Source organism: Moschus berezovskii, chromosome 23, assembly GCF_049115385.1.
Source record: "Moschus berezovskii isolate FMDL1 chromosome 23, NW_MosBer_1.0, whole genome shotgun sequence".
NCBI lineage: Eukaryota > Metazoa > Chordata > Mammalia > Artiodactyla > Moschidae > Moschus > Moschus berezovskii.
The window spans coordinates 14,570,169-14,595,127 of NC_142482.1; the positions used below are offsets into that span (position 1 = coordinate 14,570,169).

At 41.6% G+C, this 24,959-nt stretch overlaps 1 protein-coding gene across 2 annotated transcripts in view; it reads right to left on the reverse strand.

Annotated features, from left to right (window-relative positions):
* The window catches only part of PRIM2 (DNA primase subunit 2), a 364,278-nt gene that overhangs the window by 103,184 nt on the left and 236,135 nt on the right, over positions 1-24,959 (reverse strand). For both annotated transcript variants that reach the window (XM_055406862.2, XM_055406864.2), the window contains exons 9-10: positions 24,144-24,216; positions 20,526-20,711 (exon numbers count right to left, since the gene is read on the reverse strand). In XM_055406862.2, the coding sequence (XP_055262837.2) occupies positions 20,526-20,711; positions 24,144-24,216 (259 nt within the window). The remainder of the gene's footprint in view (positions 1-20,525; positions 20,712-24,143; positions 24,217-24,959) is intronic.

The following is a 24,959-nucleotide window of genomic DNA, read 5'->3' on the forward strand; positions in this document are numbered from 1 at the left end:
GGCATAAAGACAGAAATATAGATCAATGGAACAAAGTAGAAAGCCCAGAGATAAATCCACGCACCTATGGACACCTTATCTTTAAGAAAGGAGGCAAGAATATAAAATGGGAGAAAAGAGTGTCTCTTTAACAAGTGGTGCTAGGAAAACTGGTCAGCCACTTGTAAAAGAATGAAACTACAACACTTCCTAACACCGTACACAAAAATAAACTCAAAATGGATTAGAGATCTAAATGTAAGACCAGACTCTATAAAACTCATACAGGAGAACGTAGGCAAAACACTCTCCGACATAAATCACAGCAGGATCCTCCAAGACCCACCTCCCAGAATATTGGAAATAAAAGCAAAAATAAACAAATGGGACCTAATTAAAATCAAAAGCTTCTGCACAGCCAAGGAAACTATAAGCAAGGTGAAAAGACAGCCTACAGAATGGGAGAAAATAATAGCAAATGAAGCAACTGATAAAGGATTAATCTCCAAAATATACATGCAGCTTCTGCAGCTCAATTCCAGAAAAATAAATGACCCAATCAAAAAATGGGCCAAAGAACTAAACAGACATTTCTCCAAAGAAGACACAAAGATGGCTAACAAACACATGAAAAAATGCTCAACATCCCTCATAATCAGAGAAATGCAAATCAAAACCACAATGAGGTACCATGTCACACCAGTCAGAATGGCTGTGATCCAAAAGTCTACATGCAATAAATGCTGGAGAGGGTGTGGAGAGAAGGGAACCCTCTTACACTGTTGGTGGGAATGAAAACTAGTACAGCCACTATGGAGAACAGTGTGGAGATTCTTCAAAAAACTGGAAACAGAACTGCCATATGATTCAGCAATCGCACTCCTGGACATACACACCGAGGAAACCCGAATTGAAAGAGACACATGTACTCCAATGTTCATTGCAGCACTGTTTATAATAGCGAGGAAATGGAAGCAACCTAGATGTCCATCTGCAGACGAATGGATAAGGAAGCTTTGGTACATATACACAATGGAGTATTACTCAGCCATTAAAAAGAATGCATTTGAATCAGTTCTAATGAGGTGGATGAAACTAGGGCCTATTATACAGAGTGAAGTACGCCAGAAAGAAAAACACCAATACAGTATACTAATGCATATATATGGAATTTAGAAAGATGCAAATGATAACCCTGTATACAAGACAGCAAAAGAGACACAGATGTATAGAACAGTCTTTGGGACTCTGTGGGAGAGGGTTAAGGTGGGATGATTTGGGAGAATGGCATTGAAACATGTATGTTGTCTTATGTGAAATGAATCGCCGGTTCAGGGTCAATGCATATTACAGGATGCTTGGGGCTGGTGTTTGGGGATGACCCAGAGGGAGGATAAAGGGAGGAGGGAGGTGGGAGGGGGGTTCAGGAAGGGGAACTCATGCACACCCTGGGCGGATTCATGTCAATGTATGGCAAAACCAACCAATATAATATTGTAAAATAATTAGCCTCCAATAAAAAAAAGAAAAAAAAAAGAATTCAGAAAAGAAAAAAAGGAATAAAAACATGATTGTGATAAAAGTCATACCTAAGAAAATTAGTCAACATACATTTTTCCTCTCTATTGGTAAAGAAATATCACATCTATGATAAAATCTGAAAACATCAAAGTGGAATGCACAACTAATCTTTAAGGGAGATTTGAAAGTACTGTCATTATATCTAAATCACCATATTTATACAGATAAAAAGTTCTTTAATCCACACATTACCAGTGAAATGTCAGTTTTACTAAATTGACTTTATCAGTACACAAGCATTAACTCAACAACACTACTCACCACTACCAGCTAATGATGATGGTATACTGCTAGGTAAATGTCTACCCTTTCTGACCAGTGCTTTGTTTTCCACTGAACTAAGTATCAATAAAAGAAATAGGATAAAACAGAACTTCTTTGCAGGGTTTCTAATATTACAAGAATATCTGAGATGAATTTTCATTATGGGGTTTATTTTGAAAGACTATGGGAAACAAGGTTTATTTACAGAAAAAACTTCTGACTAAAATCTGTCCAGTTCAGTTCAGTTGTCATACCTACACTTTCCCACGCCATGCACAGGCTTCCCTGTCCATCACCAACTCCTGGAGCTTGCTCAAACTCATGTCCATAGAGTCGGTGATGCCATCCAACCATCTCATCCTCTGTCGTCCCCTTCTCTTCCTGCCTTCAATCTTTCCCAGCATCAGGCTCTTTTCTAATGAGTCAGTTCTTTGCGTCAGGTGGCCAAAGTATTGGAGTTTCAGCTTCAGCATCAGTCCTTCCAATGAATATTCAGGACTGATTCCTTGAGGATGGACTGGTTGGATTTTCTTGCAGTCCAAGGGACTCTCAAGAGTCTTCTCCAACACCACAGTTTAAAAGCATCAATTCTTCAGTGCTCAGCTTTCTTTATGGTCCCAACTCTCACATCCATACATGACTACTAGAAAAACCATAGTTTTGACTAGATCAAACCATAGCTGTGATCACATGGATCACAATCTTGTCATCTAACTCAATGAAACCATGAGCCATGCCATAAAGGGCCATCCAAGATTGATGGTTTATGGTGGAGAGTTCTGACAAAATGTGGTCCACTGAAGAAAGTAATGCCTTGAGAACCCCATGAACAGTATGAAAAGGCAAAAAAACTGTCCAAGGAAGGAACAAAAAAACCAGCAGGGTGGAGAGACTGCTGGATTCCTTGCATGGTGATGAGAGCATAGACCTGCTAGGGGCAGCACTAGGACTTCAGTGCATAATGACTACCATGTATTTTTTTTAAGTCAGTGGGAAAATTCACAAATGAGGGTGGCATTTAAGAATCCATCTGCAGAGCTGAGAAAATATAAGAGACAGAGAGTCTTATTCAATGCAATGGAAAAAAAAATAAAAGTTTGCAATAAAAGACTTTTTTAGGTGAAAAGATGTAAAGAAAAACCAAAGGATAAAGTAGCTAAGAGGATTAATTTAGCTCAAGATCCACACACTATGTTGCAGACATCAATCTCTTTGGGGTGTCTCTCCAGTGGGGATAACAGAGTCAGCAATTCTTTTGAGATTCCAGTAGGATAACCACCTTTATCCCTCCCTGGCTGAAACCTGAGATACACTGGGCTTAGTGCCAGCTGGTGGGTGTCCGTCCTCTTCCAGCTGTTCATGGCGGTGCCCACTGTCTCCTGCTGGCCTGTCCTCAAGCCCTGACTTTCTAGCGTGCTCTGGCTGCCTGCAGCTCAGCTCAGAGAGATCCAGAGCACCACAGTCAAGGCTCTGAGATCCAGGATCCGGACTTCTGAGTGACTGTGGGTAGTTCTCCGTGACTCAAGGTTCTTCATTATACAGTGGTGAGGACTGACGTTTTCTCATTCAGATTCTACTACGGTATAAATAACCAAGGCGCTTATGTAGACCTCAAGTGGTGAGTAAAATGTCACCTGTGGTTTAAGCCTTCACTGACTACTCTATTCAAAACTACATTCCCTGCCTTCTCCCTAGCATCAGGAGTCTGGCCCATTTTGGAGTTTACACTTACCCAGTTACCTGGAGTCAATTTACTACTTTGTAAAAGCTTAAACTAGCATCTTCTCGTTGTCATTTTCTATTAATGGCACTGTGCATATTAACAACAAAAATTTAGACTACATTTTAAAATGGTGGGTAATATGTCATTTTAATACAATGCAATCCATAAGCTACAAATGAAAGATTAAAGTTGAAGTGTTCTACTTTTTATCTCATTTTCTTAACGTAAGTAAGGCAAGCATTTGGAATAGAACAGCAAAAGGAGTTATTACTGAAGCAATTTTTCACCAAAATAGTGTTTGGAGGGAGGGATGATAACATCTATTTTATTCTAATGACAGATTTAACACAACACATAATTTAATTGAACAGAGGACTACCTAGCCTCTTGAAAACTCATGAACGCAAGTCCAACGTGCTCAAGTCAATGTTTAAATATTAGCTCTTATACTGTGTTATCTAGAATTTGTATTCCAAATGCAATGGAAGGAGTGGAGGTAAGAGTTAAAACCTTAAAATGCACACATCTTTATTGTACAATAAAATACTTAGAATAGCAAATATAACAGAAGCTTCATATATCAAAACTTTAAAAAACACATTTAGAGACTTGATAGCTGCTAAGGGTACCTTTAAATTGCCACTCAAGAACAAAGTGACAAAGATTAGACTACTTTCACTAGAAACTACCTTTTATTACATTCCAAACACTTTCCTAGGATATACCTAAAAGTTCAAACAAAACAAAATTTTCTTTCAAAGAGAAGCCCAAAACATAACCAATTAAACTAAAGTTTGTGTCCAAACTTTATAAAGTTTTATAAAGTTAAAGAGATTTATAAATATATGGAGAAAACATGTGAATGATTATAGACTAATCCATTTATCAATTTTTTTAATTAACACACACTGGAATCAGTTCAGTTCAGTTCATTCGCTCGGTCGTGTCCGACTCTTTGCGACCCCAGGAATCACAGCACGCCAGGCCTCCCTGTCCATCACCAACTCCCGGAGCTCACTCAAACTCATGTCCACAGAGGCGGTGATGCTATCCAGCCATCTCATTCTCGGTCGTCCCCGTCTCCTCCCACCCCCAACATTTCCCAGCATCAGAGTCTTTTCCAGTGAACCAGCTAGTCGCATGAGGTGGCCAAAGTATTGCAGTTTCAGCTTTAGCATCAGTCCTTCCAATGAACACCCAGGATTGATCTCCTCTAGAATGGACTGGTTGGATCTCCTTGCAGTACAAGGGACTCTCAAGAGTCTTCTCCAACACCACAGTTCAAAAGCATCAATTCTTCGGCGCTCAGCCTTCTTCATAGTCCAACTCTCACATCCATACATGACGACGGGAAAAACCATAGTCTTGACTAGACGGACCTTGTTGGCAAAGTAATGTCTCTGCTTTTCAATATACTATCAAGGTTGGTCATAACTTTCCTTCCAAGGAGTAAGCGTCTTTTAACTTCATGGCTGCAATCAGCATCTGCAGTGATTTTGGAGCCCCCAAAAATAAAGTCTGACACTGTCTCCACTGTTTTTCCATCTATTTTCCATGAAGTGATGGGACCAGATACCATGATCTTTGTTTTCTGAATGTTGAGCTTCAAGCCAACCTTTTCACTCTCCTCTTTCACTTTCATCAAGAGGCTTTTGAGTTCCTCTTCACTTTCTGCCATAAGGGTGGTGTCATCTGCATATCTGAGGTTACTGATATTTCTCCCAGCAATCTTGATTCCAGCTTGTGCGTCTTCCAGCCCAGCGTTCCTCATGATGTACTCTGCATAGAAGTTAAATAAGCAGGGTGACAATATACAGCCCTGACGCACTCCTTTTCCTATTTGGAACCAGTCTGTTGTTCCATGTACAGTTCTGACTGTTGCTTCCTGACCTGCATACAGGTTACTCAAAAGGCAGGTCAGGTGGTCTGGGATTCCCATCTCTTTCAGAATGTTCCACAGTTTATTGTGATACACACAGTCAAAGGCTTTGGCATAGTCAATGAAGCAGAAATAGATGGTTTTCTGGAACTCCCTCGCTTTCTCCATGATCCAGCGGATGTTGGCAATTTGATCTCCGGTGCCTCTGCCTTTTCTAAAACCTGCTTGAACATCTGGGAGTTCACGGATCACATATTGCTGAAGCCTGGCTTGGAGAATTTTGAGCATGACTTTACTAGCGTGTGAGATGAGTGCAATTGTGCGGTAGTTTGAGCATTCTTTGGCATTGCCTTTCTTTGGAATTGGAATGAAGACTGACCTTTTCCAGTCCTGTGACCACTGCTGAGTTTTCCAAATTTGCTGACACATTGAGTGCAGCACTTTCACAGCATTATCTTTCAAGATTTGAAATAGCTCAACTGGAATTCCATCACCTCCACTAGCTTTGTTCGTAGTGATGCTTTCTAAGGCCCACTTGACTTCACAATCCAACATGTCTGGCTCTAGGTCAGTGATCACGTTATCGTGACTATCTTGGTCGTGAAGATCATTTTTGTACAGTTCTTCTGTGTATTCTTGCCACCTCTTCTTAATATCTTCTGCTTTTGTTAGGTCCATACCATTTCTGTCCTTTATCCAGCCCATCTTTGCATGAAATGTTCCCTTGGAATCTCTAATTTTCTTGAAGAGATCTCTTGTTTTTCCTATTCTGTTGTTTTCCTCTATTTCTTTGCATTGATCACTGAGGAAGGCTTTCTTATCTCTCCTTGCTATTCTTTGGAACTCTGCATTCAGATGCTTATATCTTTCCTTTTCTCCTTTGCTTTTCACTTCTCTTCTTTTCACAGCTATTTGTAAGGCCTCCTCAGACAGCCATTTTGCTTTTTTGCATTTCTTTTCCATGGGGATGGTCTTGGTCCAAGCCTCACGTACAATGTCCCGAACCTTCGTCCAGAGTTCATCAGGCACTTTATCTATCAGATCTAGTCCCTTAAATCTATTTCTCACCTCTACTGTATAATTATAAGGGATTTGATTGAGGTCATATCTGAATGGTCTAGCGGTTTTCCCTACTTTCTTCAATTTAAGTCTGAATTTGGCAATAAGGAGTTCATGATCTGAGCCATAGTCAGCTCCTGGTCTTGTTTTTGCTAACTGTATACAGCTTCTCTATCTTTGGCTGCAAAGAACATAATCAATCTGATTTCGGTGTTGACCATCTGGTGATGTCCATGTGTAGAGTCTTCTCTTGTGTTGTTGGAAGAGGGTGTTTGCTATGACCAGTGCGTTCTCTTGACAAAACTCTATTAGCCTTTGCCCTGCTTCATTTCGTGCTCCAAGGCCAAATTTACGTTACTCCAGGTGTTTCTTGACTTCCTACTTTTGCATTCCAGTCCCCTATAATGAAAAGGACATCTTTTTTGGGTGTTAGTTCTAAAAGGTCTTGTAGGTCTTCATAGAACCGTTCAACTTCGGCTTCTTCAGCATTTGGTTGGGGCATAGGCCTGGATTACTGTAATACTGAATGGTTTGCCTTTGAAACGAACAGAAATCAATCTGTCGTTTTTAAGATTGCATCCAAGTACTGCATTTCGGACTCTTTTGTTGACCATGATGGCTACTCCATTTCTTCTAAGGGATTCCTGCCCACAGTAGTAGATATAATGGTCATCTGAGTTAAATTCACCCATTCCAGTCCATTTTAGTTCACTGATTCCTAGAATGTCTATGTTCACTCTGCCATCTCCTGTTTGACCACTTCCAATTTGCCTTGATTCATGGACCTAACATTCCAGGTTCCTATGCAATATTGCTCTTTACAGCACCGGACCTTGCTTCTATCACTGGTCACATCCACAACTGGGTACTGGTTTTGCTTTGGCTCCATCCCGTCATTCCTTCTAGAGTTATTTCTCCACTGATCTCCAGTAGCATACTGGGCACCTACCGACCTGGGGAATTCCTCATTCAGTATCCTATCATTTTGCCCTTTCATACTGTTCATGGGGTTCTCAAGACGCGAGAGACGCCGGCCCCGGTGGTGCAGACGCGAGAGACGCAGGCCCCAGCGGGGCAGACGCGAGAGACGCCAGCCCCGTGCAACCAACCACGCAAAGAGGTGTGGCCGAGAGCAGCTACCCCACGCCTGGGGTCAGGGCCGGCGGCCGAGAGGCGCTACCCCACATCCAATAGGCGGTGGCTGCATGGGCACAGGAAGGCCGAGAGGAGCTACTTCACGTTCAAGGTCAGGGGGGTGGCCTTGAGGAGATACCCCTCGTCCAAGGTAAGGTGCAGCGGCTGCGCTCTTGGAGCAGCTGTGAAGAGATATCCCACGCCCAAGGTAAGAGAAACCCAAATAAGATGGCAGGTATTGTGAGGGGGCATCAGAGGGCAGACACACTGAAATCATAATCACAGGAAACTAGTCGATCTGATCACATGGACCACAGCCGAATGTGGTCCACTGGAGAAGGGAATGGCAAACCACTTCAGTATACTTGCTTTGAGAACACTGGTTTAGTACTTTATAAATTACACAGTATTTCATGCATACTCTCATCTCTTTGCAACATTTTAGTAGGTTTCGTTGTCCCCTTTTTAATGATGATGCAATCAAGAAGAGATAAGAAAGTTTTCCTCAGTGATCAATGCAAAGAAATAGAGGAAAATAACAGAATAGGAAAAACAAGAGATTTCTTCAAGAAAATTAGAGATTCCAAGGGAACATTTCATGCAAAGATTGGCTCAATAAAGGACAGAAATGGTATGGACCTAACAGAAGCAGAAGATATTAAGAAGAGGTGGCAAGAATACACAGAAGAACTGTACAAAAATGATCTTCACGACCAAGATAGTCACGATAACGTGATCACTGACATAGAGCCAGACATGTTGGATTGTGAAGTCAAGTGGGCCTTAGAAAGCATCACTATGAACAAAGCTAGTGGAGGTGATGGAATTCCAGTTGAGCTATTTCAAATCTTGAAAGATGATGCTGTGAAAGTGCTGCATTCAATATGCCAGCAAATTTGGAAAACTCAGCAGTGGTCACAGGACTGGAAAAGGTCAGTCTTCATTCCAATTCCAAAGAAAGGCAATGCCAAAGAATGCTCAAACTACCGCACAATTGCACTCATCTCACACGCTAGTAAAGTCATGCTCAAAATTCTCCAAGCCAGGCTTCAGCAATATGTGATCCGTGAACTCCCAGATGTTCAAGCAGGTTTTAGAAAAGGCAGAGGCACCGGAGATCAAATTGCCAACATCCGCTGGATCATGGAGAAAGCGAGGGAGTTCCAGAAAACCATCTATTTCTGCTTCATTGACTATACCAAAGCCTTTGACTGTGTGTATCACAATAAACTGTGGAACATTCTGAAAGAGATGGGAATCCCAGACCACCTGACCTGCCTTTTGAGTAACCTGTATGCAGGTCAGGAAGCAACAGTCAGAACTGTACATGGAACAACAGACTGGTTCCAAATAGGAAAAGGAGTGCGTCAGGGCTGTATATTGTCACCCTGCTTATTTAACTTATATGCAGAATACATCATGAGGAACGCTGGGCTCAAAGAAGCACAAGTTGGAATCAAGATTGCCAGGAGAAATATCAATAATCTCAGATATGCAGATAACACCACCCTTATGGCAGAAAGTGAAGAGGAACTCAAAAGCCTCTTGTTGAAAGTGAAAGAGGAGAGTGAAAAGGTTGGCTTGAAGCTCAACATTCAGAAAACAAAGATCATGGCATCTGGTCCCATCACTTCATGGGAAATAGATGGAAAAACAGTGGAAACAGTGTCAGACTTTATTTTTTTGGGCTCCAAAATCACTGCAGATGCTGATTGCAGCCAGGAAATTAAAAGACACTTACTCCTTGGAAGGAAAGTCATGACCAACCTTGATAATATATTGAAAAGCAGAGACATTACTTTGCCAACAAGGTCCGTCTAGTCAAGGCTATGGTTTTTCCCGTGGTCATGTATGGATGTGAGAGTTGGACTGTGAAGAAAGCTGAGCGCCGAAGAATTGATGCTTTTGAACTGTGGTGTTGGAGAAGACTCTTGAGAGTCCCCTGTACCACCAGAAGATCCAACCAGTCCATTCTAAGGGAGATCAATCCTGGGTGTTCATTGGAAGGACTGATGCTAAAGCTGAAGCTGGAATACTTTGGCCACCTCATGCGACGAGTTGACTCACTGGAAAAGACTCTGATGCTGAGAAAGTTTGGGGGCGGGAGGAGAAGGGGACGACCGAGAGTGAGATGGCTGTATGGCATCACCGACTCTGTGGACATGAGTTTGAGTGAACTCCGGGAGTTGGTGATGGACAGGGAGGCCTGGCGTGCTGTGATTCATGGGGTCGCAGAGAGTCGGACATGACTGAGCGACTGAACTGAACTGAACTGAATCACAGCTCTGGCAATTAGACAGAGAAATGAAAACCTCTGTTCTAAGGTGCGTCCTCTTAGATTTACATGGCGGGTCAGACATGCCTACACAACACACCTGTTCCTCCTGAAAGCACTGGGGAAAGCACATGAAGTGGAATAAGACAGACCTGGGTTCTAACTCCCAGGTGGCAGTAGTGGTAAAGAATCCACCTGCCAATGCAGGAGATGTAAGAGACACAGGTTTGATCCCTGAAGGAGGGCATAGCGACCTACTCCAGCATTCCTGCCTGGAGAATCCCAAGGAACGGGGAGTCTGGCAGGGTTTAGTCCATTGGTTTGCAGAGAGTCGGGCACGACTGAAGCGACTTAGTACACATGCACAGGTCCTAACCCAGGTCCGTTCATGCACCACCTCTGCCACCTGGAGGAAAAACCATTAAACTCTCCATGCTGTTGCCACTGTTTAGTTGATCAGTCATGTCCAATTCATTGCTACCTGACCCATGGACTGTAGGCCTCTAGGCTCCACTGTCCGTGGGACTTCCAGGCAAGAATACTGGAGTGGGTTGCCATTTCCTTCTCCAGGGGATGTTCCTGACCCAGGGATCAAAACAGTGTCTCCTGCATTAGCAGGCGATTCTTCACCACTGAGCCACCAGGGAATCCCAAACTCTTCATAGGCAGAGGATATTTATTTTGCAGAGCTGTTGTGAGATTAAGTGGCATAAGGAACATGGAAAGGACTTAGTGACAGCATGGCTGTGTTGCCAGGTCCTAAGCCTGCACAAGCATTCTCTTCTGCCCTCTCTGCTTCTGCTCTCTGGCCACAAGGACTGCCAGAGAAAGCAATGTATCATTGCAGACATAGTCAATTACAAATTTATGGTCTGGTATGGTTTCCTCATCAGTAAACAGACCTAAATAATAAATAGTATCCATCTCCGAGGACTGTTTTAATGCATCCGTAAGAGGATGTAGGTATTAATTACGGTGTCTGGCATATGCAAGGCACTCAGTAAGTGGTTACACTGGACTCATTCTGCTGAAGTCTTTCAATCTCAGTAATTATCACAGGGGACCGCCTCTGCTTGTGCAGGTCCAGAAGGCATTAGTCTACACTTCCAACATTCCTTAAGCCCTGTTGTCACCCAACCTTCTGGTGAGTGATCTCCTGCCTCCGTTACTAGAAAGACAGGAGGTGGGCATGAGTTTACCTGGCTCCACTTTCTTCCTCCCATCACTTCTTTACCAGCTTAAAATTTCTCAAAAAACCACCGTCAAGTCTCAGACAAACATCCTCACTCAACTCCTAACTCATCTCATTCCCTCATTCAACACATTTTACTGACCATCTACGGCCTTTCAGGCACTCAGCCGAACACTAGCTGCTGGGGACAGGGAGCCACAACAAAACAGTTCCTGTTCTCAGCAGCGTGGTGGGAGGGGGGTGGTAACACTGCATACTGACCATACTACAAATAGATGCAGGTTCATAAACGATCTTCCCGTTACCCCAGGCCTCGAGTTCTCACTCACTTCTGGCGTCTCCTGCATCTCGAGGAGCCCCAGTGCTTCCGCCCATCCCACATGAGGACAACCTCTGTCCACACAGGCATCTCCTAGAGCAAATGGTTCTATTTCTCGTCTTCCTGACTTCTCTGACTTCTAGACATTACTGCTGTTTTGTCATTTATCATTAAGACCAAGAAATCTGTCTCCTGTTCTGTACTTTTCTTAGAAGTGATTTCCAACATATACTATCCATGCTGGGTAGCAGTAACAGCTTACTTCAGAAAGCCTTCTCCTTCTTAGGGCCTGAACCCCAGACTATTCTCACTCTTTCTCTCCAATATTTCTAGTAATTCAGGTCTCACTTCAGGCTCCTCCATCACTACTGCAATGGGGTGATCCCTTGAAGCTGAGCCTCTGCTGTCTGCATCACTCTATATTCTCCATCTGTCCATTCACTTACTTGCAGGAGGCTTTTCCCTCCACTCTCCCTGAATGGCTCTCAAATCCACATCCCTGCGTTTCTGCTCGCAGAACAGCACCTCTCACACTCTAAGGGCCCCATAAGAACCACAGAGGAAGGAAGGAACAGATACGCCAACCAATCAACCATGAAGAATTTCTACCTGGACATGGATTTAAATTTACAACAAAAACTCAACTCATGACCCACTTCTCTCTGCTCTCATTCCAGACCCATCAGGTCCACACAGAGCCTCTGCTTCTGGAGTTCCCACCTTCCTTCAACCTCTTCCCTGAACCCTCCATTTAAACTTGTCCCAATACTACCAGGAGAAGACCTGACTCTCTCCCAGTCTAAAGTGCATACCACTTCCAGATTCTCTTCTGAAAAAACAATTCTCCATGTTTAATACTTGCTAGTGGCTTTCTCTTGACTAAAATGGAGGTTCATTTAAAGCAACTCTATTCTCACACTAATATCTTTCTCCTCCTGTCTCATCTTCTACTTTCCTAAATTCTACACCACAAATAAACAATAGTATTTTGTAAACATTTTTAAGTGGAAAACCCTCTTTTAAGTGAAATCTTACATAGAATTCCAACACATAAAAATAGATGAAGGTACTGTTTTGTTACACTAGTTAAACTGGGGACAGAAATCAGACATCTCAATCTCCCCTGTAAACTTCAGCCCTCTTTCCTCTGGAACCCAGGAGTTTACAAGAACACAGCCTGAAATGCATCCCCTTAGTCTAATCCCTTAAACATTTCATAAAACAAATTATCTCTGCTGGAATTCAGTCTTTCCCCTTAACCCTCCTCTCTATTTTAGGTGACATGAAATCTTAACAAGCCATCAGATTCTATTCTATTTGTGGAAACTTTACTGATTACTCTGCGTCAAGCTAACCCCACCTTCCTATGAAGTCCTAAATGAGAAGAGCTAGCATTTACTACATGTCAGAATCTGGACTAATCCTTTACCAAATCCTCAACACATCAATCAAGTGTAAACAGGGACAGAGCTATATATCCACAGATGTATACACAGTTACTGTCCATATTCTGCAGATGAGGACACATACCAGGTAATCTGCCCAAGTGTGTATACAATGGAGTCAAATGCCAACTCGGTCTGACTCCATATTCCAAGTACCGACTCCAAGTCGGTACCTCATAGTAGTTTTCTCCAACCTTTTTCATACGAGCACATGTAAAACACTGTTTTGTAAAGCCCTATAGAGTAAGAGTATGGATGTGAGAGTTGGACTGTGAAGAAAGCTGAGCGCTGAATAATCGATGCTTTTGAACTGTGGTGTTGGAGAAGACTCTTGAGAGTCCCTTGGACTGCAAGGAGATCCAACCAGTCCATTCTAAAGGAGATCAATCCTGGGTGTTCATTGGAAGGACTGATGCTAAAGCTGAAACTCCAATACTCTGGCCACCTCATGTGACGAGTTGACTCACTGGAAAAGACTCTGATGCTAGGAAAGGGTGGGGGACGACGGAGAATGAGATGGCTGGATGGCATCACCACCTCTGTGGACATGAGTTTGAGTGAACTCCGGGAGTTGGTGATGGACAGGGAGGCCTGGCGTGCTGTGATTCACGGGGTCGCAAAGAGTCGGACACGACTGAGCGACTGAACTGAACTGAACTGATAGAGTAAGTGGAAGGAGCTACTTACAGTTGAAGGCAACTAACCCTGAGCACCCCAGGCCCAGCCTGACTCCCTCAAGGGCTCAGGGGACACCATCGAGTGTGCTGGAGGGGCTCCAGCTGAGGCACTCTGCTGTGTGTGTTCATTTAGTACTGACCAGCCCTGACATGCAGCCAGACCTCAAATATACACACGTGCGTTACTAACAAAGGAAAACATTACACTCAAATTGCAACAGAAACAGACAAGAGAACAAACAGCTGGAGATTTCCATGTCTCTACTTGATAAACTATGATCACTTAGATTTCTGTGAGGCAATATAAGACGGTTCTCAGTCTGCAGTGTGCATTACTTCCATGTGGAGTCTTGGAAACCATTAGCTATGGACCCGCCTCCAGAGTCTGATTCTGAGAGTCATATTTCTGACAAATTCCCAGACACTGTTAAAGCTGACGCTGCTGACGGGTCATGGGAGAACCACTGGTGTTATAAAGAAAAACATACATGCACACACCACCAGCCAAATACTTAATCCCTGGGTGGTCCATTTTTAATGACATAGTTCTGCAGTAAGTCATGATGTGAGCTGGATCTGGGACAAAAGATAAGTATTTTTACAGTGCTAAACATTGGGCTTCCCTGGTAGCTCAGAGGTTAAAGCGTCTGCTTCCAATGCGGGAGACCCGGGTTCGATCCCTGGGTCGGGAAGATTCCCTGGAGAAGGAAACGGTAACCCACTCCAGTATTCTTGCCTGGAGAATCCCATGGACGGAGAAGCCTGGTAGGCTACAGTCCACGGGGTCGCAAAGAGTCGGACACAACTGAGTGACAGAACAGAACGGAAACATTGCCTGACCCAATTATGACAACATGGAGCAGACCTCGGGTACAGCCTCACCAGGGAGGAGAACTCAGCCACATAAAACGTTCGTGATCTACAGTGCACTTAACGTCCAATAGATCGGGTCAAAGCAATTCAGACAACAGTTCTACAAGCAATCTGATTAAGCGGACACATTGCTTTGAATTTATGAGAAGAATTATCTAGTTCAATTTAATCCTTAACAAAGCCAGTGGCTGAAGGGATTTAATATCCAAATTCCAAGTGAATGAATATTTACTGCCAAGTTTCTTCATGCTTTCAATAGAGGTTTGATTAATTTTATCTCTTGAGCACAGGGTGAGGCTTTTTCTCAGGTAGACTGCCATGTAAATTATAATTACAACAAGAAAAACTTGCATAAAATTGTACTGTGATTCATAAATATATTTTATTTGCATAAGCATAAGTGCATTTATTTTAGGAATCTCAGAACTTACTTAATAAGACATTCAAAGCTTTGAATATCTCTTTTAGAATCATTCATAAATCCGAAGAATCTTATTTGAAACCTAAGTGCAATTTTCACATGTCCCTGATCCCCACTGACAAGAGTAAACCAAAAAAGTTTTACTGTTAAATTTTTAATATATCATAAACATTCACACTTAATATAATAATCTAATATAAAAATCCTACATAATGAAACTAATAATTTGGGAGTAAGTTATACCCTAAAGCAATTAGTCTGCTACAAGATCATTCATAACAACAAAATGTTCTCTGGAAGTGGCTGATGTTTTAATACTAGAATTCCTTACCCTCTAGTATAATATGCATCCAAATAAAAATAATATTTGAATATACCGACAGGTCAAATCCTTACAGAAGTCTGAAAGCAGACATTCAAAAATCACAACAACCCCCAAACCAGCTGACAAAAATAAAACCTGGTGAATGAGTATCAGCAACAAATAATGGAAGAATTATAAAATAATGGTAGAAAAACGACAAACAATGGAAGAGCAGGCAATGCCTGGCCTGCTTTCCCATGGTTCCTGGTGCCCGTGTACTGCTGTCCTTTCCTCTCTTTCGACTGATCAGCTCCATCATCTTCAAACCTTGATGGGAAACTGATCTCACCAAATCTCTAGCACAACCCTCTCTAATAACCTCCTGCCTCCATGCCACCTCAACAACATGCTCCTTCTTACCACCGTGCTGTGTAACTGTGTTCTGCTAACTTCTCTCAGGTCACTCTATTACCAAATAGATTGAAATTTTATAAAGCAAAAGTCTTTTAAAAAATCAGTGTTGGCCGATAAATTCTAAAATCCATATTTAAAGAAGTGAAATTCATTTCAACCAAGAGGGAATGTAAGTGGAAACCTTGTTCATGCTATTTTCTGTGTAAACTTTTATAACATCTCAAACTGATTATACGATGTTAGTGAATATTCAAAGCTATAAAATTATGTATCTTTAAATTACCCTATCATGACCCTACACAGCTGGTCCCAGTTGGTAGTCATTTATCTAGGAAGACCAGGTCCTACTGGCTACTAATCCTTCTATTCTTAGTAACCATGTTGGGGGGTGGGAGGGAGAGCCTGCATTTGCAGAATCACCTCTGCCACAAGTATACTTTCACAGTTCAGTTTCTACTACCTACAAGCTGACTGCTTCCTACTCCCCCAAAAGCAACAGTAAGGTATCCATAATTTCTGCTCAGACGCACAAAGCAACGTATGTCAAATAAGTTACAACGAGGGCATGAACAGAAGAAAAAGCAATCAGAAGCATGGCCACATGGGAAACCACAGAAAGGAGCAGTCCAGGTGAGAATCAATGAACCACCTCAGAAGCATCCCACACTGTCAGGAAACAAGCTATCCAACAGAAGCAATGTTCCAAGTCATTTCTGGGCTCAACGGCAGGTCCTTTCATTAGAGCACTACAAAAAATATCCAATATATCTTCCATCAGTTCAGTTCAGTTCAGTCGCTCAGTTGTGTCCGACTCTTTGCGACCCCATGAATCACAGCACGCCAGGCCTCCCTGTCCATCACCAACTCCTGGAGTTCACTCAAACTCATGTCCATCGAGTCGGTGATGCCATCCAGCCATCTCATTCTCTGTTGTCCCCTTCTCCTCCCGCCCCCAATCCTTCCCAGCATCAGAGTCTTTTCGTGCTCTATAAACAGTATTTTAAGGAATCAATTTTCTATACCTCTAAGAAGTATTTTTAATTGCATGTACCATTTAACAACTAAATACAGTTGAAGAGAGTATTTTCGTAAAGAGATGCTAAATTAATTTCATCGTAAAAATATGTAAGATATAAATGAGAAAAACATGAACTTTTATTTACAACAGACTGTAACAACAGAACACCAGAGAGACACAGTAAATCATATGTGTACCTTAAAATATTTTTGTCAAAATAATATATTTACTGTAATCAGTAATAAGATAATGAAAATACAGACTGCTACATATTTTCTAGAAAGATAAAAATTATTGATTTTTCTTTTCCAATAATTTTTGAAGAAAACTTTTACATTTTAAAATAAAAATCGCATTTGAAAAAATTTTTCAAACACATAGGTTTAAAAGTAAATACTGATGGCCCTGATATGAGACCATCCCAGACACACACATAAGCTGGCAGGGAGGAGGGGGGTGCAGGACAGACACACAGACCAAAGGCCTGGTGCCCAGATCTGCCCCTGCCTTCCTTCAGCTCCTCCTTCCCCCACTTAGTTACAGCACTGCTGCTGCCGCTAAGTCACTTCAGTCGTGTCCGACTCTGTGTGACCCCATAGACGGAAGCCCACCAGGCTCCCCCGTCCCTGGGATTCTCCAGGCAAGAACACAGGAGTGGGTTGCCATTTCCTTCTCCAATGTGTGAAAGTGAAAAGTGAAAGTGAAGTTGCTCAGTCGTGTCCGACCCTTAGCGACCCCACGGACTACAGCCTACCAGGCTCCTCTATCCATGGGATTTTCTAGGCAATAGTACTGGAGTGGCTTGCCAGTGCCTTCTCCGTAGTTACAGCACAAACCAGGCTAAAGCGCTACCTCAACTTCACTCCCATTCACTGAAAATCCCACCTCGTAAATCCTCACTTACTGTGATGGTTAATATTTGACCATCACAGGCCCCAGACCTCTGGCCATATTACTCTGGAAATGTCTCTGAGGGTGTTTCTAGAGGAGATTAACATCTGAACTGGTGGAATGAGCAGAGCAGATGCCTCCCCAGTGTGGGGGGCCTCATCCAACCTTCCCCAGGCCTGGACAGAACAAAAAGGCCAACTCTCCTGTGACTAAGAGGTTATCTCCTCCTGCTTCCTCAGTGGTTCAGACGGTAATGAATCTGCCTGTAATGCAGGAGACCCAACTTCGATCCCTGGGTCAGTAAGATCTCCAGGAGAAGCAAATGGCAACCCACTCTGGCAATGCTGCCTGAGAATTCCACAGACAGAGAAGCCTGGGGGGGCTACAGTCCATGGGGTCACAAAGAGTTGTACATGACTGAGTGACTAACAAACTGTGTGGACCACAACAAAATGCGCAAAGTTCTGATAGAGATGGGAATACCATACCACCTGACCTGCGTCCTGAGACATCTGTATGAAGGTCAGGAAGCAACAGTTAGCACTAGACATGGAACATCAGACTGGTTCCAAATAGGAAAAGAATAAGTCAAGGCTGTATACTGTCACCCTATTTAATTTATATGCAGAGTACATCATGAAAAATGCTGGGCTGGATGAAGCACAACCTGAAATCAAGATTGCCAGGAGAAATATAACTTCAGATATGCAGAGGACACCACCCTTATGGCAGAAAGTGAAGAAATAAAGAGCCCCTTGATGAAAGTGAAAGAGGAGAGTGAAAACGCTGGCTTAAAACTCAACATTCAGAAAACTACGATCATCTGGTCCCATCACTTCATGGCAAATAGATGGGGAAACAATGGAAACAGTGATAGACTCTGTTTTCTTGGACTCCAAAATCACTGCAGATGGTGACTGCAGCCATGAAATTAAAGACACTTGCTCTTTGGAAGAAAAGCTATGACCAACCTAAAAATCAGAGACATTACTTTGTCAACAAAGGTCCATCTAGTTAAAGCTATGGTTTTTCCAGTAGTCAATGTATGGATGTGAGAGTTGGGACTCTAAAGAAAGCTGAGTGCCGAAGAATTGATGCTTTTAAACTGTGGTGTTGGAGAAGACTCTTGAGAGTCCCTTGGACTGCAAGGAGATCCAACCAGTCCATCCTCAAGGAAATCAGTCCTGAATATTCATTGGAAGGACTGATGCTGAAGCTGAAACTCCAATACTTTGGCCACCTGACGTGAAGAACTAACTCATTGGAAAAGACCCTGATGCTGGGAAAGACTGAATGCAGGAGGAAAAGGGGACGACAGAGGATGAGATGGTTGGATGGCATCACCGACTCTATGGACATGAGTTTGAGTAAGCTTCGGGAATTGGTGATGGACAAGGAAGCCAGGTGTGCTGCAGTCCATGGGGTCACAAAGAGTCAGACACAACTGAGCAACTGAACTGAGTGACTAACACACACACACACCTCCTGTCTGAGGGTCGTGAGTTCACTCATGGATTTTTTTCCTGCCTTCAGACTCAAACTGAAACACCAACTCTTTCTTCTTGGTCCTCCAGCCTGCTACCTGCAGATTGGGGACTCAGCCTACATAATCACATGGGCTGTTAAATACCTGTCTTTTTGTATACATACACAATTGGTTCTGTTTCTCTGGCGAACCCTAGCACACCTATATACTTAATACATCAACTTCCTAATAAAAAGATCAAAAAACATTTTCAATAACATACATTGATATCAATGACAGAGCAAAGTTCTCACAATGGCTAATTTACAGATTTTCCAGTCATTTAGTAGCATGATAGAATTCAACAAAACTTCAAAACTGTCTACAGTCTTTCACTAAGTAAACTGATCCCCTGATGAATACATACGGAGGACACAATCAGAACTATAATCAGAGATTTATGTGCTCAGGATATTGTTTGCAATAACATTTATGACACAGTCAAATGGATACAACCAAGTGTTCACTAACAGGCAAATGATTAAGCAAATTCTATCACTTTCAAAGGATGTGATTTCATGCAACTAATACAAATGATATTTTCAAAAATAATTCAGTCACCTAAGAAAATGATCATATTTTCATTTCATTTCAAAGTATCAGTTTTTAAAATGAGAAAAAACAATGATATCTCAAGTTTACAGTGATAACATCTATCTAACAATTCCAAGTGAAAGATTTAGAAAATGAACTTATGGTTGCCAGGGGGAAAGGACAGTTAAGGAGTTTGGGAAGGTCATGTACACACTGCTATATTCAAAATGGATAACCAACAAACATCTATTGTATAGCACACGAAAGTCTACTGTGCGTTATGTGCCAGCCTGGATGGGAGGGGGGTTGGGGGAAAATGGGCACATGTATATGTATGATAAAGTCCCATCGCTCTTCATCTGAAACTACCACAACATTGTTAATCGGCTATCAGTTCAGTTCAGTCGCTCAGTCATGTCCGACTCTTTGTGACCCCATGAATCGCAATATGCCAGGTCTCCCTGTCCATCACCAACTCCTGGAGTTTACCCAAACTCATGTCCATCAAATCAGTGATACCAATCGGCTATACCCAAATACAAAACAAATTTTAAAGTTTGAGGGGAAAAAATAAATTCTCTTTGAAAGATTCTGCATAACACAGTAAAATGCATTCAGAACTGTTTCACTTTTTCTCAGCATTTCCTAGTTCTGAATATAATACTGCACGTGCATGTATGTATATATGCCTGTAAGTATTACATATACACACGCATTCCTACAGAAACACAACTCAGAAGACAATTTCAGGTATAGCAATGCTGGCAGTCTGCCTGCCAAGGAGAAGCACAGCACCCTCAGCCAAGGGTGCTTTACATCTTATGTTGGCTGCTCACCCTTTGAACTGATTCAACCTTTCCCAACTTTCTGTTTAGCAAATATTAGATTAATTCATAAGTTTCTTTTTACGTAAGTGAAATTATAGAATTTCAACTACATTTCAGGGGCATATTGAAAAATTTTTTAGTCTTCAGACCAAATTAAAATTTCAGTTACTGCTCAGATTTTCCAAAATCACCTTGTCTGGATCCATCTTTCCTCTGATAAATTCTTGCTTCCAGAACCGCAACGCCTGTTCCAAGGTCAGGCCAATGCCCTTAAGGAAGAGGCCATACTGCATGCGGCCCCCATGACGGAGATGGTGATTTTCCCGCAGGACTTTATGTAACTGACGCATGCAGGGTGGGAAGGATTTGGTAGAAAGCTACAGAAAAAAAGAATATTCTGTTATTTATCAATCCCCACAATATCTGTTACAAAATCAATCTGATTTGCAAACTGCAAATTCAGGTTAACTGGAATAAAAACAAAAACCATAAAGAAGTTATTATTGTCTCACTGTGACTACAGATGAATTGTTTTTCTTATTAATATTTTTATACTAATTACATGTCAAAATGATAATATTTTAGATATATTAAGTAAATTATTAACATTATTTCACCTATTTCTTTTTTTTAATTAAACTTTTCTTTTGAGATAACTATAGATTCCAATGCAGTTGTAAGAAATAATACAAAGAGATGTCACGTATCTGGTTTCCCCTAAAGGTAGTATCATGCAAACCTGTAGTGCTTTATCACCACCAAGATACTGACACTAACACAATCCACTCGTCTTAGATTTTCTGTGACACTCACGTGCTCCTTTCTGTACATTTAACTCTATGTAACTTTTTCCCATGTAGGTTCAAGACTGCCCCCCACACCAGCCTCCTTCCTGTCTCCCTTTTTAACACCTCCATCTTCTGCAGCCTGCCCCCACCATTCCCGAACCCTTGGCAACCACTAAGCTGTTCTCCACCTCTGTAACTTTGTCATTTCAAGAGTGTTACATAAACAGAATCATATAACATTTTGAGAGTGGCTTTTTACTCAGCATAATTCCTACAAAATTCATCTAAATTATTGCAGCTATCAATAGCGCGTTCCCTTTTTATTGCTGAGTAATATCTCCTCAATGTGTGGATGTAACACCATTTGTCTAACCATTCACTCACTCACTCATTAAAGGACATCTGGGTCAAATCCAGTTTAGGGTTATTTCAAATAAATCAGTGTATGGGTTTTCATGTATATCTAACATTTCATTTTCCTGGGATAAATGTTCAAAAGTACAACTGTTGAATCACAGATGAAATTTTAAAATAACCCAAAAGTAAACACAAAAATAAGAGAAATGGCTCTCAAAAGGCAAATTCAAATAAATGTGTTAAAGAAATTAACAATTAAAGAAAACTTTTTTCATTTATGGTCTCAGCTGCATCTCCCTCACCTTCTCAAGTATCCGCCTCCTGACACTAACTCCCACCTCTCATGGGCTCCTTGGCAGGTTCCACTTTGCTTGTGAGCACGGATGGGTCTCACTTTGCTCCCCTGACTGACCAGGCAGCCTCTTTGTCTTTCACTGTAACAACTTCAACTTGATTATAATTTCTCGAATAGGAAGATGATCTATTCATTTTGGTCTCCAAAAGCTCAGAATCTCCCCCTACTCACTGTTGTAACTCTTGTTTCCAAGCATAAAAACCTCAGTGTACTTTTTATGTATTGTAAATAATTTGGTAATTATCTAAACAAAGATTATTTGTGGTTGACTTAACTAGAAGTGATCTCATCTATAGTGGGTGTGATGTCATATGTAGTGTGTGTGATGCCATATAGTGGGTGTGATGTCATACATACATTGGATGCAATGTCATAAATAAAGTGGGTGTGATGTCATAAATACAGTGGTGTGATGTCATATATAGTGGATATGATGTCATACAGTTGGAGTGATGTCAAATATACAGGCTGTGATGTCATAAAAACAGTGGGTTTGGTGTCATATATAGCATGTGTGATCATAGATATGCTGGTTGTGAAGTCAGATATAGTGGATGTGATGTCCAATATAGCGGGTGTGTTGACATGAAAGTGTGTGATGTCAGATATCGGGGCTGTGATGTCATATATAGTGAACATGATGTCACAAACACAGTGCATATGATGTCATCAATACATTGCTGTGGTGATAGACATGGTGGTTTTGATGTCACAGATATAGTGGATGTGATGTCAGATAAGTGGGTCTGTTGTTATAGAAAGTGGGTGTGATGTCATATATAGTGGGTATGATGTCATATGTAGTGGATGTGATGCCATATAGTGGGTGGGATGTCATATACAGTGGGTATGATGCCATATAGTGGGTGTGATATAACCAAAACAGAATGATGTTATAAATACAGTGGTTGTGATGTCATAGAGTGTGTGTGAGGTAATAGATACAGCAGGTGTAATGTCACATATATAGTGGAGGTGATGTCGTATATACGGGGTTTGACATCATAGATAAAGTGGGTGTGATGTCTTAAATACAGTTGGCATAATGTCATGGATACAATAGAAGTGATCTCATCTATAGTGGGTGGGATGTCATATAGAGCGGGTATGATGCCATAGAGTGGGTGTGATGTGAAATATAGTGGGTGTGATATCAAAAAAACATTAGGAGTGATGTCATAGAGTGTGTGTGAGGCAATAGATAGAGCTGGTGTGATGTCACATATATAGTGGATGTGATGTCGTATATATGGGGTGTTTCATCATAGATAAAGTGGGTGTGATGTCTTAAATACAGTATGCATAATGTCATGCATACAGTAGAAGTGATCTCATATATATTGGGTGTGATGTCATACGTAGAGGGTGTGATGCCATACATACATTGGATGTGATGTCATAAATAAAGTGGGTGTGATGGCATAAATACAGTGGTGTGATATCATATATAGTGGATATGATGTCATACAGTGAGTGTGATGTCAAATATAGTGGCTGTGATATCATAACTCCTACAGTGCATTAAAGTGAAATTCTACACAGTAGAAGTATAGTTGAGTGTACACACACTGATTCTCCTATAAAGCCACATAGTGAAGCTGAAATGAGCTGCCCACTCTGGAGGCAACACGAGACCTATACTTAGCGTCATGGAATAATCTGCATCTTCTTCAAATTTATATGATAAGTCCTAACCCCACAATCTCAGAATGTGGCTGTATCTAGAGCTGGGACCTGTAAGGAGGTAATCAAGGTTAAATGAGGTCATGGGGGTGGGGCCCTGGTCCAAGGTGATTAGCAGCCTTCTAAGCAGAGATGGAGGGATGCGGCAGCCACCCAGAAGCCAAGGAGAGAGGCCCTCAGAAGAAACTGATAGCTGATGGCTTGATCATGAACTTTCGCCTCCAGAACTGTGAGAAAATAAGATCCTGTTGTTCAAGGTACCCAGCCTATGGTTTGCTGTTACAGTAGCCCTAGGAGACAGCTATACTTAGTACTCTCCATTTCTCCTTTCTAAATTATATGGTGTTTAAATATAAACACATAAATACTACTTAAGTGTCATCACTTAAAAGAAATCAGTTTCCTTTTGGAAAACTGATTAAATTGTTTTTATCAGACGACAAATAATTTTCTAATTGGTTTTCCTATAATAACAAAAAGTCATACGTACAGCACATGGGATTTATTTTTAAAATGATTGGCAATGAAATAACATTCTCTTCCACCACCCCACCCTAAAAATAATCTTTGGTTGAAGAAAATCGGTTTTCTCCATTGACAAAGGTTTAATAGGATGAGATGCTTACCGAATCGATCTGATCTAAAGAAATCTTGCCAACATTACCCTGTGTACTGTAGTCTTGACCAGTGTAGGAATGACTGAAAAAAAAAAGATCAAAATATTAAAATAGAATTTATAAAACATATTTTGATCACCTCAAAGGAAATTTTCAAAATTCTGACAAAAAGTCACGAGAAAACATTTTATACATAAACCTTAGGAGAAACATAGCCAAGTGTTTCAAAGGTATTTCACAGGATATGTTTATACAGTAACTTTCCCCATAAATAATACAGAAATATAGCGCTCATCTGTATCTCCTGATTCCTAATCTAGAGTGCTGTTTCCTTAAGAGCAATATGCAAATTGCTGTTAAAGTTCACACTCCTCCACTACTGACCCCTTGTAACAGCACAGCGCAGTGGTGGTGGTGGTTTAGTCACTAAGTCGTGTCCAACTCTTGCAATCCCGTGGACTGTAGCCCACCAGGCTCCTCTGTCCATGGGATTTTCCAAGCAAGAATACTGGAGTGGGTTACCATTTCCCAAAGCTAGGGATAAACAGAGCTTATGTCTGAAGTCACTGCTCAGCAGGCCCTAGAGTGAGTCACCAAGATTCTCCACACCCTGGATACCTGTCTGTCAAATGGAGATGGCACTGCCTGTCTGCAGTGTTGACAGCAGGTTGGAGTTAAAATATTTTTCGTTAAAGGACCTAACATATCATAGTCACTAATTAAAATAAGTAACACATGGACAGCACTTACATGTGTGAGTCCTCATCCATATCCTCTAATGATATCCTCACAACAGCCCCAAGCGAGTGAGTTTACTGTATATTT